General features: G+C 45.4%; 1 protein-coding gene across 5 annotated transcripts in view; it reads left to right on the top strand.

Annotated features, from left to right (window-relative positions):
* The window catches only part of NEK7 (NIMA related kinase 7), a 143,060-nt gene that overhangs the window by 81,447 nt on the left and 47,934 nt on the right, over positions 1-13,679 (top strand). For all 5 annotated transcript variants that reach the window (XM_070473835.1, XM_070473833.1, XM_020901074.2 and 2 more), the window contains 2 exons: positions 1,778-1,840; positions 3,614-3,724. In XM_070473835.1, the coding sequence (XP_070329936.1) occupies positions 1,778-1,840; positions 3,614-3,724 (174 nt within the window). The remainder of the gene's footprint in view (positions 1-1,777; positions 1,841-3,613; positions 3,725-13,679) is intronic.

Here is a 13,679-nt window from a genome sequence, read left to right as displayed (position 1 = left end):
CGCCTGCAGAGAGGGGGCCGGGCCCTGGGGAGCGCCCGCTGGCCGCATCTGCGCCCCGTGGCCCCGCCAGCCCCCGCAGCCCTGGGGCCTGTGTGTGGAGCGGGGATTCTCCTTTCTGCCCTTCTCCCCCAGGGTTTCCTCCTCCCCCGCGTCCTCCGCCCTTCAGACACCGGACGGTTTCCCTGCCCTCGGCCAGGCCGGGTGGGCGAAGGAGGCGGGCCTGGACCCCGCTGCGGCCGGGGCTGCGAGGAGGGGAACCGGGCGGAAGGGGGACCGTGGGGGCGGGTGGGGGACCCCACGGAGAACAGGCCTTGGCAGGGGGCGAGCCATTCATTCAGGCTCCGTGGGCCCCGGACTCCTGGCTAGGATTCTATTTATGCAAGATTCAGTTAAAGTAAGATACGACACTTTGTCACTCTCTTAGTGTTATTTTTAAGTACTTTCTTTACTATATTCTAAGTGTTGTTTCTTCTGATAGATGCCCTTTCAAGGACATTTGTATTAAGTCACTTGAAGGCCTTTTTCTTCCTAAAGATATAGGTGTTACCATTTTCAGTTTAATTAGTTGTAAATAATTCTGGCAAAATTTAAAGATGACAAAAGAAAACTTTTAAAATGATCCTGAGAATACCAAGAGCTTATCAGCCAATCACTTACCTAAACACTGCTTTGCTCTTCTCAAATATAAATTTAAAAACCCACAGAAACTTGGATAGATAGAGCTGCGAAGATGCTTTCTAGAGACAACCCTGTAAACAGTTTGTGAGAATCCGGATATTTTTTTCCCCCATATCTGTTTGTCTTTTCTTGCTCATGGAATCAGGTTTGAATCTGTGTCTGGAAATGATTTAAGCTAAAGATACAGTTTTCATTTTTGTCTTGAAATGCTGCCTAAGAGAAAAAGGAAGATAAAATTTTTTTGAATTTCCAGTGAAATGTTATCTATGGCTCAGAGTGTAGTTTTGCCTTAAATGTGCCAGCAAAACTTCATTCCTCACTATTTGGATGTCACATTTGGTACTGAGAATTCAGTTAAAGATAGTTTAATTTGTAGTTCTGAATTAGTTTAATGATGTATTTTTGAAAATATGTAGCCATGTGAGACAGTTTTGACTGGAGGCTAGTTGTTTTATGTTGTGCCGGTTTCTGCTGTCCAGTAAAGTGAATCGGCCCCGTGTGCACACGCACCCTCTCTTTCGGACTCCTTTACGTCGGCCCCCGCAGGGCAGAGCGGGGGGCCCCCGGGGCATGCAGTGGGTCCTCAGCGGTGCTGCGTTAGGCGCGGGCTGTGTACACGTGCGTCCCCATCTCCCCGTCCCTCCCGCCCCTCCCCGCTTTCCCCCGTGGTGTCCGTTCGTCTGTTCTCTGCGTCTCTGTCTCTACTTCTGCTTCGTAAATAAGATTGTCTATACCAGTTTTTTCAGATTCCACACATATGTGTTAACATATGACGCTTGTTTTTACTGTTAATTTTCCACATGCTTGGAACATTGAGAGATTTCTTTGTATATTTTAAAGCACTTTGTGTTATGTATGAAATATGTAGCTGTTTTCTTTTCCCATTTTTAATACTGACTGCCTCTGGAGGGAAAAACGTATACCCTCTAGTAGTAATGTGAGATAAATTACCTGTTGATCTCCATAGCTCCTAAATGTTAACTGGAAAGTACACTTATAAATTCGTGTGTAATTATGTGTAGAGTATTACAATGGACTTACATGGTAGTTTGAGCCGTGGATTACTGTTTTCTTGAGTAATACTGATATTTATTTTTAGATATTCGATTTAATGGATGCCAAAGCACGTGCTGATTGTATCAAAGAAATAGATCTCCTTAAGGTAAGTAACAAATGAACTGTTGACTGTTTTGAACATAACTGAGTGGGTTGATAAAAGTGATTTATTAAGATTTCACACTTAAAAGGAAAATAGTTTTTGAGATGTAGCTTATGCCACACTGATTTCAAATAATGTATAAATTTGAAATCAGTGTATTGAAGAATGCAGTTACCTTTTGGATTCACTGTACACTAATTTAATTGGAATGTTTGGTAGGATTGACTCCCTCCCCCATTTCAAACTAGAAATAAGACATAAATATAAAACATGGAAGAAATTTTTTTCTTGACCATCCCAATTAGACATATTCTAAATGTTAGATAATGTAAATGCATATTTGGTGTGGTATATTGAGAATGTGAGCTGATCCAAGTGGTTCACATTTAAAAAATAATATTTCCGTATCTTTTTTCCAGATGTCGAAAGGCTGGTGTAAAGAGTTATGTCAGTTTCTTGCCCACTCAGAGAATAGGTCTGAGGTTTGAGTTACCCTCACACTGCATTTGTTATAGTAAAATTTCTTTTGAGGAATGCTGTGGCTTATGTTGGAGAAAGCAGTGGCACCCCACTCCAGTACCCTTGCCTGGAAAATCCCATGGACGGAGGAGCCTGGTGGGCTGCCGTCTGTGGGGTCACTTAGAGTCAGACACGACTGAGCGACTTCACGTTCACTTTTCACTTTCATGCACTGGAGAAGGCAATGGCAGCCCACTCCGGTGTTCTTGCCTGGAGAATCGCAGGGACGGGGAGCCTGGTGGGCTGCCGTCTGTGGGGTCGCACAGTCGGACACGACTGAGTGACGCAGCAGCAGTGGCTTATGTTGTAGTTTTAACTTTCGGATAAAGCTTGGATGATATTTATGCTGTCCATTTTCGTTTGTGCCCAAAATGAATCAGATTTATTAAAAAAGATAAAAGCTCAAAATAAGCCATGCTTCCCACTGTTCTATTTATTGTAGTTATTTCCTGGGACAAGAAGTGACTGCTTTAACAAACCTTTGTTAGAGAAATAATGTATCATCACAGAGAATGTGGGAGGAAAACCTATCTTCTATAAGTAGGAAGAAGAGAAGAAGAGCCTGTGATTACTCTGGGATAATTCTTGAATAATTTTCTTTGAGAATTGATTTGTCTTATATTACCTTGCTTAAAGATCGAATGAAAAGATTGTTAGAAATGATTGTAAATATGTGTAGACTAATGCATGTATTTCTACAAGGTGAATTTTTTAAAGATAATTTAATAATCAACACCACAGATAGGTTCAGAATATTTGTAGTATTTGATATAAAGGCAATATTTAGATATAGTAGATGTCAGATTTTTATCACTGGCTGAAGTTATACTAGGATCAACCTTAACTTCAAAATAGTAAAAAGGGAAAGTGCACTCACCATTGAGTGCCTTTAATGACAGGTATCATTTAGAAGGACATCATTTTTAACAATTGGCTATTTAGTTTGGTTATTCATTTAAATGCGTAGTTTATATATTTGTTGGGCATAGCAATACTTTTAAAACTTTCAGGTGTATAACGTACTGTATGATTTCTAAGAATATTACTAAAAAATAATTGTTGTCTAGCTTTACTTTCAATAATTATAATACTTATTTCAAAATTCACTAGATGAAAGAAAAATATAGTCATGTTAAGACTTCTATAACTTAAAAATGAAATGCAATAACTAATTTTATTCTTCAGTTACAAAACTGTAAGTGACTGTTGGGAATTTATAGTAAGAAAACTTCTTGATGCCATTTTTTTTTTCCTCAGCAACTCAACCATCCAAATGTAATTAAATATTATGCATCATTCATTGAAGATAATGAACTGAACATAGTTTTGGAATTAGCTGATGCTGGTGATCTATCCAGAATGATAAAGGTAAGGTTTTTTGTTTTATTAAAAACAAAAAGCTAAAGCTTTACTTTTTTCTGAGAGTTGTATGTTGCGCACATAGGCACATCGGATACTTGAAAGACCTCACCACGGTGCTTAACGTGCGGTAGCCATGTAACCAGTGGGAGGCCATGGTGATGCTTGTGATTATGAAGCTGGGGACCTGGTGAGGTGGTCCCCTGGGATGCATGAACACCCCGGAGCCAACTTGGAAACAGACCGAGGGTGTGTTGTGTGTCAGCTGAAGGTACAGCTCTGCAGCTTGGCTTCTCCCCGCAGATCACCCTCCGTCCCGCGTGTCTGGGCGTTGGGCCGAGGGGCGGGCGGGGACTGTGGAGCAGCCTGGCCAGGCCGCCCCTGCTCTTGGGAGGGTCGTGGTCAAGAGGAGAGCGGGCCTCGCGCTCAGTCTTGCGTGTCCCAGCCTGATTTGACCTCTGAGCAGTCATTTAACTTTCTTTTCTGGAAGTTAAAGTGTTGGTCGCTGAGTGGTGTCTGACTCTTTTGCAACCCTGTGGACTTGCAGCCTGCCAGGCTCCTCTGTCCGTGGGATTCTCCAGGCAAGAATACTGGAGTGGGTTGCCATTTCCTTCTCCAGGGGATCTTCCCAACCCAGGGATTGAACCTGGGTTTCCCACCTTGCAGGCAGATTCTTTACCATTTGAGCCACGGGGTTTAAATTCAGCTACAAGTTACAGAAACTGCCTGATGACAGCAGCCTAAGAACTGGTCATTGCTGGCCTTGGCCCAACTTCACTTCTGTGCACTGCATTCCCCTGAAACAGACTAATAATTGATGGGGTCGTTTTAAATGATCAGTTAACTTATGCACACACACACACACACATATTTGTATGTATGTATGTATACACTCACCGCAGAACTCAGAAGAGTGCCCCCCCATAGGAACACTGTGTCAAAGGAGGCCATTGCTGTATTCTGTGTTATGTGTATTTCCCTGTTGTGTACAATGCCGGGACTGACACGGCAGTTGTGACCTCAGGTTCTTGGGCTGAGACGTGAGGGGAGACAGGCCCTTGATGGCTGTGTCTGTGGACACGTCACCGGGTGCTTGCTGCCACACAGTGTTTTCTGCTTCATGCCATTGGCCAGAATGTCATCTTAGGAACACGTGTAGGTGCAGGGAGGCTGGCCCGTGTGCTCTTCATTTGCGAGCTAACCTTCTCTTACTCTGCAAGCCGAGCCGAGTGGTGCAGAAATCAGCCAAGATGAACAGAATGAGGAGAGGCAGGGCTGTGAGCTCTGAGCCTGCTCCAGCAAAGGACCCACTCCATCACCAGCGTGTGGGCAAGGTTCCCGGTCAAGAGGAGGGGGTCTTCACGGTGGATAAGGAGGGGGGCTCGGGTGCGCCCCGATGGGTGGCCGTGGCGTGCTGGAGCCACCGCTGAGCCTGCTGCAGCCAGGCCTCAGGTGACTGGCTTGCGTGTGTCTAGCTGGCCTCCTCTGGTCAGTCCTAAGCTGGAAGCAGGGGTGGAAATTGGGGAAGCTGTCAGTTACCGAGTCCTGGCCGTCTGGGGCTAATTGTTAACAGGAGTTATTGTTTAGCTTCCTGGATTGTCACTGGAGAAAGCAGTGTGACCTCCTGCGAGTTGGACGGAGCAGGCTGGCTTCTCGGGCTGGTTGCTAGAGTGGAAAGGTTGGCTTCCTGACCAGGTTGCTGCGGATTGTGGTTCAAAGGTCTGTTTTTGTATGTGCTCTGGCCGTTGTCTGTCTGTATACCCAGTCTCTCAGCGGCTACTTGAGCACAACCGGTAGTCTCTGCCACATGAAGTTCTCATAAGGGGGTTTTAAAAACAGTGTTAGGTGCTTTGCATGCATTATCTTATTTACAGTGATTTGGGGAGGTAATTTTGACACCTAGAGAAGAGAAGTATCATTATTAGTGAATAGAAGAACTCTGTTGGAAATTAGGTTTGTCTGATGCAAAAATCCAGGTGTTTTCCTTGAGAGGCCCTCAAGAATTTTTGTATCACAAAACTCCTTTGAAAAAATCAGATGAAAACCTTTGACCATCTCTACCTGGAAAATGCTGATGCATACACAGTTTGCATTCCATTCCGAGCCTTCGCAGATGTTCTGATCAAGGTGTTGGTGGATTTGCTAGCAGCGATCCTGCTTTCCATTGTGAATTTAGCATCAGCCACTTACACTGTCGTATCACTGAACTTCTTTTAGGCCCAGTTTCCTCATCTGTAAGATGGAGAGTTTTACAATCTCTAAATATAAAACATCTACATAAAAGGAAGGTAGTGTTCTCATTATCACAGAACGCTATCAAGCTGACTGTCCCATGGTAGGATGACTCACTGCTTGTCAGCTTTCTGTTTTAGGGACTTCCCACCCCTGCCACAGAGAGCTAACCACCAACAAAAATGTGTCTTTGCAATTTAATTAACAAAAAAAAGAAATGCAAATACACAAAAGGAAACTCTTAGAAAAGCAGCTGTCTATCAAGATGAGACATATAAAATCAGCTGTAAATGATCCCTCCCAGAGAAGGGGGACCGTGGGGCCCTGTGTGGACGTGGGGTGTTGCAGGCCCCCAGGACAGACAGAGACCCACACTGAAGATAAGAAGCTGGATCAACACACGTCTAGAGATAACTGATCCACAGGCACGAAGCACATCAACCGGGAAGGGAGGGTAAAATTCTTTGCTTGAACCTTTAGGTGTAAGAGTTAATTTAATTACCTACAGTGGGAGGGAAAGTGGGCGCGTCCTTACTGGGCAAATACCTGCTGAAGCAGATAGAAGAACCAGCATCTCAGTTGGAGTCTCACCCTAGACCCAGTGCTCGATGACGGGGGGGTTTTAGAGTCTGCGTTCTTGTTCTGGCTGCTTTTCTTCCTTCGCTGCTCTTCCTTCACACGTCAAGGCTGCCGCTCCTGGCCTGGTGCCAAGGCGTGCCTGAGCCTGTAACATTCACTTTGGGAGGATACTCCTGTCCACCAACCACTCGAGAAAACCAGCTCTAGACCGGAGGACCTTAGCAGAAGCACTGTTAACCTCTGCCATCAGCAGACTCGGGTTTCTCTGGCCAGGTGAAGAAGGAAAAATCTGTCAGTGTGAACTTACATTTATTGTGGTGATGAACTCAGCTCCGTGTTTAAACAGACTTGTCATAAGTTGACATTATCAAGAAAATTTTTAAGCAGCTGACTCAGTGGATCTGGTAAGATAGATTGAGAACAGAATTCTGTTTGGCAATGAGTAGTAACTTAACCATTTATAGAATTGACAGCTGGACCCTTAAAGCATCCATCATGGAGAAGAGGATTTCGGAAACTTTTTAAAAGAAAAAAAAAACTTTAAAAAAAAAAACTTTTTAGAAAGTATCAACTGATTCCTAGTAAGACGCTTACAGAGCCACTTAGCGTGCTCTGGTAGAAGACTGAAGCGGTTCTTCTTTAAAGGGTTAAAGGGCTAGCACTGTCACCCCTGCTTCCTCCCTCATGGGCTCCTCTGTGCCAGCCTGTCCTGGTCTTGTCCTTCATCAGAGCCGCCCTCAGCTTGCCTGTCAAGGTAGAAGGCGCTCTGGTCCGGGTTTTCCAGGTCCTCTCGGGGCTCTTCTAAGGCTGAGAGTCCTATTATCAAATCTAGATCAGACAGTACTCTCAGTGTAATGGCCTTAACAGAAAGCTTGCCCAGTGTGCAGAATGGAAAGTTTGACTGCGCAGTTTCACATGGGTGGAATGTGTTCACATCCTGATTACAGTCCTGGAAGTCTTTTGCGGGATGATATTTCAGACCTGATCAAATGCCTGGTTGTATTGGGATGATATGTCACACCTGATCAAATGCCAAGTTGTATTGGGATGATATTTCAGACCTGAACAAAATGCCTAGTTGTATTGGGAAGGAGTAATTTATTAACTTGGGAGAATCTAACCTGTGGGATCTCCCCAGGTCCTTCAGCAAATAAAATCACTCTGATTATGGATTGTTGCATTTCACTTGAACACGGAGTTGTGACTTTTCTTTTCATTTGACTTAGTAAGGTTATGGTTTATTTATTTATTTTTTAATATATAATGTCTCATTAGTTTTCTCAAGTGGTGAAGATCCTTAACTTTCCGCCCTATGTTCTCATCTCTCAGTTTAACCGCTGACTTTTATGTGCATAAAACCTTTGCAACTTTATATTGTATCATTACAGTTCAGTTCAGTTGCTCAGTCATGTCCAACTCTCTGCAACCCTATGGATTGCAGCATGCCAGGCTTCTCTGTCCATCACTAACTCCCGAATCTTGCTCTCAAACTTATGTCCATCAAGTCAGTGACGCCATCTGACCATCTCATCCTCTGTCATCCCCTTTTTCTTCTGCCTTCGATCTTGCCCAGCATCAGGGTCTTTTCAAACAAGTCAGTTCTTCGCATCAGTTGGCCAAAGGATTGGAGTTTCAGCTTCAGCATTAGTCCTTCCAATGAACACCCAGGACTGATCTCCTTTAGGATGGACTGGTTGGATCTCCTTGCAGTCCAAGGGACTCTCAAGAGTCTTCTCCAACACCACAGTTCAAAATCACCAATTCTTCAGCGCTCAGCTTTCTTTATAGTCCAACTCTCACATCCATACATGACTACTGGAAAAACTAGAGCTTTGACTAGATAACCTTTGTTGGCAAAGTGTCTAGGTTGGTCATAGCTTTTCTTCCAAGGAGTAAGCGTCTTTTAATTTCATGGCTGCAGTCACCATCTGCAGTGATTTTGGAGCCCTCCAAAAATAGTCAGCCACTGTTTCCACTGTTTCCCCATCTATTTGCCATGAAGTGATGGGACTGGATGCCGTGATTTTAGTTTTTTGAATGTTGACTTTTAAGCCAACTATTTCATTCTCCTCTTTCACTTTCATCAAGAGGCTCTTTAGTTCTTCTTCACTTTCTGCCATAAGGGTGGTGTCATCTGCATATCTGAAGTTATTGACATTTCTCCCAGCAATCTTGATTTCAGTTTGTGCTTCATCCAGCCAGGCATTTCGCATGATATACTCCTCACGTAAGTTGAATAAGCAGGGTGATAACATACAGCCTTGACGTACTCCTTTCCTGAATTGGAACCAGTCTGTTGTTCCATGTCCAGTTCTAACATGTTGCTTCTTGACCTGCATACTGATTTCTCAGGAGGCAGGTCAGGTGGTCTGGTATTCCCATCTCTTTAAGAATTTTCCACAGTTTGTTGTGACCCACACAGTCAGAGGCTTTGGTGTAGTCAGTGAAGCAGAAGTAGATGTTTTTCTGGAAGTCTCTTGCTTTTTTGCTATCTTCACAGACACATACTCAGGTAGAGAAATACATACTGATACATGTATTCTTTCTGAGGAACAACACAGTGCGTTTTATTGCTGCTTCACTTACTGGTAAACAGCTGGGCTGTTCCCATTGTTTAGTTTGTTCAAGGAAAGCTCTACTACAAAGCCTTGCTTATTTTAATACCACAGTCTCATACACACTGTTTAACAGGCAATTACAGATGCTTCTATAAAATAGCTGAGTAATAACGTACACGTATTTTAAATCATAACAGGTACTGCCAAATTGTTCTCTCAAATAATTATAGCAATTTGTAGCATTTAAAAATGTGCTCTTCAATTTCTGTATATACTGGACATTGACTGTGTGCTATATTCCTGTTATATGCCTTCTTGGAACTCACTGTCTAGGAGAGAGAGGCATTTTACTGACGCTCAGAACACTGTGCCACCGAAGTTGTAAGTTTTGTAAGGGAGAAGGATAGATTAGAGTGGTAATTTACAACAGCGAGCCTAATGTAGACAGGGAGCTTCTGAGGGCAAGAGGAGATCTTGAAGCATTGGTGTTATATGGCTGTGATAGAGATACTTAATCTTAGTGCTTGATCTCCAGTCCCCTTACCTGTGAAACTGGGGTAATAATTGTGTGCCTTACAATGTCATTATAAGGGCTTAATAATATATATATATATATATATATATATATATATATATATATATATATGCAACTGCGGTGCTGGAGGATACTCATGAGAGTCCTTTAGACTGCTGGGAGATCAAACCAGTCAGTCCTAAAGGAACTCAATCCTGATATTTGGTGGAAGGACTGATGCTAAAGCTGAAGTTCCAATCATTTGGCCACCTGATGTGAAGAACTGACTCATTGGAAAAGACCCTGATGCTGGGAAAGATTGAAGGCAGGAGGAGAAGAGGGAGGCAGAATATGAGATGATTAGATAGCATCCCTGACTCAATGGACATGAATTTGAGCAAAGTCTGGGAGATAGTGGAGGACGGAAGAGCATGGCGTGCCGCAGTCCGTGGGGTCACAGAGAGCGCATAGGACTTAGAGACGGAACCACAACAGTGTATGCGTGTGTTTGTGTTTGTGGGCGTGTGTCCAGCTATGCGCACGTGTATACAGTTACCTGTGCTGTCTGACTGTGTGACAGCTATTCAACAGGCACTGCTGGAATGTTCGTTACTCTGTTTAAATACTCTGGGTGTCACTTCTCCCCTCTCCTCTCATCACAGCCTTCACAGCCTCTTCACAGGGAGTAGGCGTCATCAGTCAGGGATGCCTTCCCCTTCTCAACTGCCGGGCCACCCTGGCCTGTCGCCGCCTTCCCTGCTGGACAGGACGAGCTCCTGTGTGTCCCCCACTGGGTTCTTTGTCCCATCTCTGCCGCGGTGATCAGAAACCTTATTATGTATTCTCTGACGTGAGTGCATCGTCCTGTGCTGGCATTGAAGATGCTCAAGTCACTGGTACCTGAACATGTCCACATGCACACACGTGTCCCTCCTTCACGCGTTCAGTGATGCGTCTGAGAACCGCGTCTGTAGCGAGCAGACAGAACGACAGGTGAGTGGACGTGCAGGAGGTCCGACGTTGGTCAGCACCGTGAGGAGGACGAGGTCAGGTTCAGCGGAGGGCGCTGCTGTCCAGACAGGTGACGGGGGCGGCCCTGCCCCCTCAGTCCTGGCATTCCCGATGCCGCCTGGCTTCTGCTTCCCGCCGCCTGTGTTCTGCATCTGCACCGTCGGCCGCTCCCTGCTGACCCCCCAGGCCCGTGTTACGGCTCTGCCCGGTCCTTGGCCGCTCGAGCCTCTGCCTCCCCCCTCCTTTCGAGAGGCTCCTCCCTGCCCAGGGTCCCACCGCACCCCTCTGGACGCTCCTGATTCTTCCTGACTGGGTTCCCTTCCTCCTGGTCTTTCCTGGCCGAGCTTTCAGAGCTTCAGTCCCAGGGTTTTTCGCTTTTTGCTTTCCCCTCCTTTCTGGGCTGGCCTTGCTCGTTCCTCTGCATCTCTGACTGCCTGGGCTCCCAGGGACCCGATTCCTGTCTGGAGGGTGGAGATCTGTCTGCACCCTGAGCGCATCCGAGCCCGCGCATCCGCCCAGACCGCGGTGTCCCACGTGAGACCCCGTGGAGCTGGCCCGCGCTCAGAGTCCCATTTCCTCTCCTTCCAAAGGCTGCTCAGATTTCCCCGTCAGCTCCATTTCCATTGTCTCCTCTAAGGGAAGGACCGGCGCCTGTCACCTGGAACGCGAGAGCTGTTTAACTCATCTCTCCGCGGCCAGGATCCCCCATGTCCGCTTCTCCATCAGTCTCTAAGAGAGGTGAACAGAGAGAGAGAGAAGAAAAGCCTCTGCCCCCAGACCGCCCTGGCGCCCCCGCTGACCCCCGCTGCTGCGATCCAGAGCAGACCCTGGGGGAAGGCGCGCCCGCCTGCCCTGTGTCTCCACGCACACAGTCGGTGCTCAGGGGACACCTGCTGCAGTCGGGCCGCCTCCCGCCCGCCCCGGGAGCTCTGTCCCCCAGGCTGGGCGTGGGTCCCTCAGTCCTGCCGCTCCCCGCCCACTCCCCGCTTCCTCGGGACAGTCTCCGAGACCAGGACCCAGGACGCGTCTCAGATGGTTTCTTCTTACACCGTCGTGTGTTTCCTTGTGGGGCTGTTTTCCTGCTGGCTGGGTGTCCCGTGTGGCCTTGTTGAGTGTGGGGACTGCCTGCTTTGCAACCTGGGCTGCTTTCGAGGGAGCGCCTGGCTGATGGCAGCAGCTCAGGAAATGCTGGAGACGTCTGTGTGAGACCCGATGCCCTCTCCTCGTCCGCCCCTCTGTTCCAGGGGCCCGCCGGGAAACGTGGCTGGTGGCCCAGCAGGCACGCAGCTCCAGTCCCACGGCCAGTTGCTCACATCCAAGTGGAATCTGGCAGGAGAGGAGCCAGCGTTCTGATCAGGAAGGGGCTTTTTGGCCCTAAGAAATGCTAATGTTGTTTTCTCAACACTCTGATTTGTGCTATATGCCATTCTTTACACAAGAGACTACATTACCAAAAAATAAAAAATGATAGGAACTTCTCTTACGAAGGAGTGTGGCAGTGACCTGATACTTTGTAAGGATAGCAGTAGATCCGACGGTTGTAAGGAGCGCGGTTCATTTCTTGATGGCACGTGATACTGTAAATCATCGAGCATCAGGACGTACCCCACTGTCTCAACGCTCCTGCCTAATTGGGGTGGAAGAGGAAAGATCGCTCCTGGTCTGTATTCCAGGAAGGAACCTCTGGATAGCATTGCATCAAAGATTTTTACAAGTAAATAATTAATTGGTTTAGAGCAGGCTGACAAATATAATTAAGCAATTTATAGTTGAAATATTCAGTATTTCTCTAATTAGTGACAGAGGAATACCTGAGGCTGTGGTCAGATGAAATACTTCCCAGATGAGTTTTCAGATGAAAGGAAATCCAGAATTTTTCATCATGTATTTCTTCATCATCCGTAATCAGAATTTTAAAGGAAAAGATTCTTACAGAATGGCGATTGGGTTACAGTTTATCTAGTTGTGATATATATGCTGTACATTTTCTTTATTGTGTCCTAAATTGAAACAGTACATGTTCCATTTTGTAGTATGCCTTATTAATACTATATATTTCACTTTTCTGTTGCTAAGAAACATACTTGGTGATGGAGACTTAGTTTAGAGCAGATGAGAGACTAATCTCAGAACTATATAAGCATGAGCTTTGTTCATTTCACTTGTCAGTAGAACTATTCTTAAATTATATTTAAAATTTTTGTAGCCCATTTTTCCAAAATATAGTTTATTCTTTGAACTATTTATAAGTCCCTTTATTTATAATTGCCTTTTAGAAAGTCAGATTGAGTCAGATTGAGGAGAATATAAGTTTATATATTTAACATAATTTTAAAAACTATATTTTACTAAAATATTGGTAAAACAAAATATAACCCAATATAATAAATCCCTTGAAGGGAAACTTGAAGTATTTTATCTGCCGAAAAATTGTCATGCCACACCTCACTGACTGGCTAACAGGGAAGTGAATATTATTGCTACAGATGTTTTTTAGTGACATATGCAATACAGATAATTTAAATTGAACTCTATTTTGCGCCAAGAGTTTGGCACAATTTCAGATAATTACTTAAGGTTCTCTCTCCCCCACCCAGTTTTGTTGAGTTACATGACTGTGTGGGTTTAAGGTGTGCAGCATGATGGTTTGACTTACCTGTATGGTACTGTGAAATGAACATCACAGTAAGTTTAGTTAACATCTGTCATCTCATCTAGGTACACGAAAAAGCTGGAATGTTTCACTCTCAAACCCACCTGAGAAAACACCTTCAGTTCAGTCACTCAGTCGTGTCCGACTCTTTGCGACCCCATGAATCGCAGCACGCCAGGCCTCCCTGTCCATCACCAGCTCCCGGAGTCCACCCAAACCCATGTCCATTGAGTCAGTGATGCCATCCAGCCGTCTCATTCTCTGTCGTCCCCTTTTCCTCCTGCCCCCAATCCCTCCCAGAATCAGGGTCTTTTGCACTGTCATCTGTTCGCATGAAGTGGCCAAAGTACTGGAGTTTCAGCTTCAGCATCAGTCCTTCCAATGAATATTCAGGACTGATTTTCTTTAGGATGGACT

This window comes from Odocoileus virginianus, chromosome 11, assembly GCF_023699985.2.
Source record: "Odocoileus virginianus isolate 20LAN1187 ecotype Illinois chromosome 11, Ovbor_1.2, whole genome shotgun sequence".
Taxonomy (NCBI): Eukaryota; Metazoa; Chordata; class Mammalia; order Artiodactyla; family Cervidae; genus Odocoileus; species Odocoileus virginianus.
Note: the sequence above shows the minus strand (reverse complement) of the source record. Positions and strands in the feature narration are given on the sequence as shown.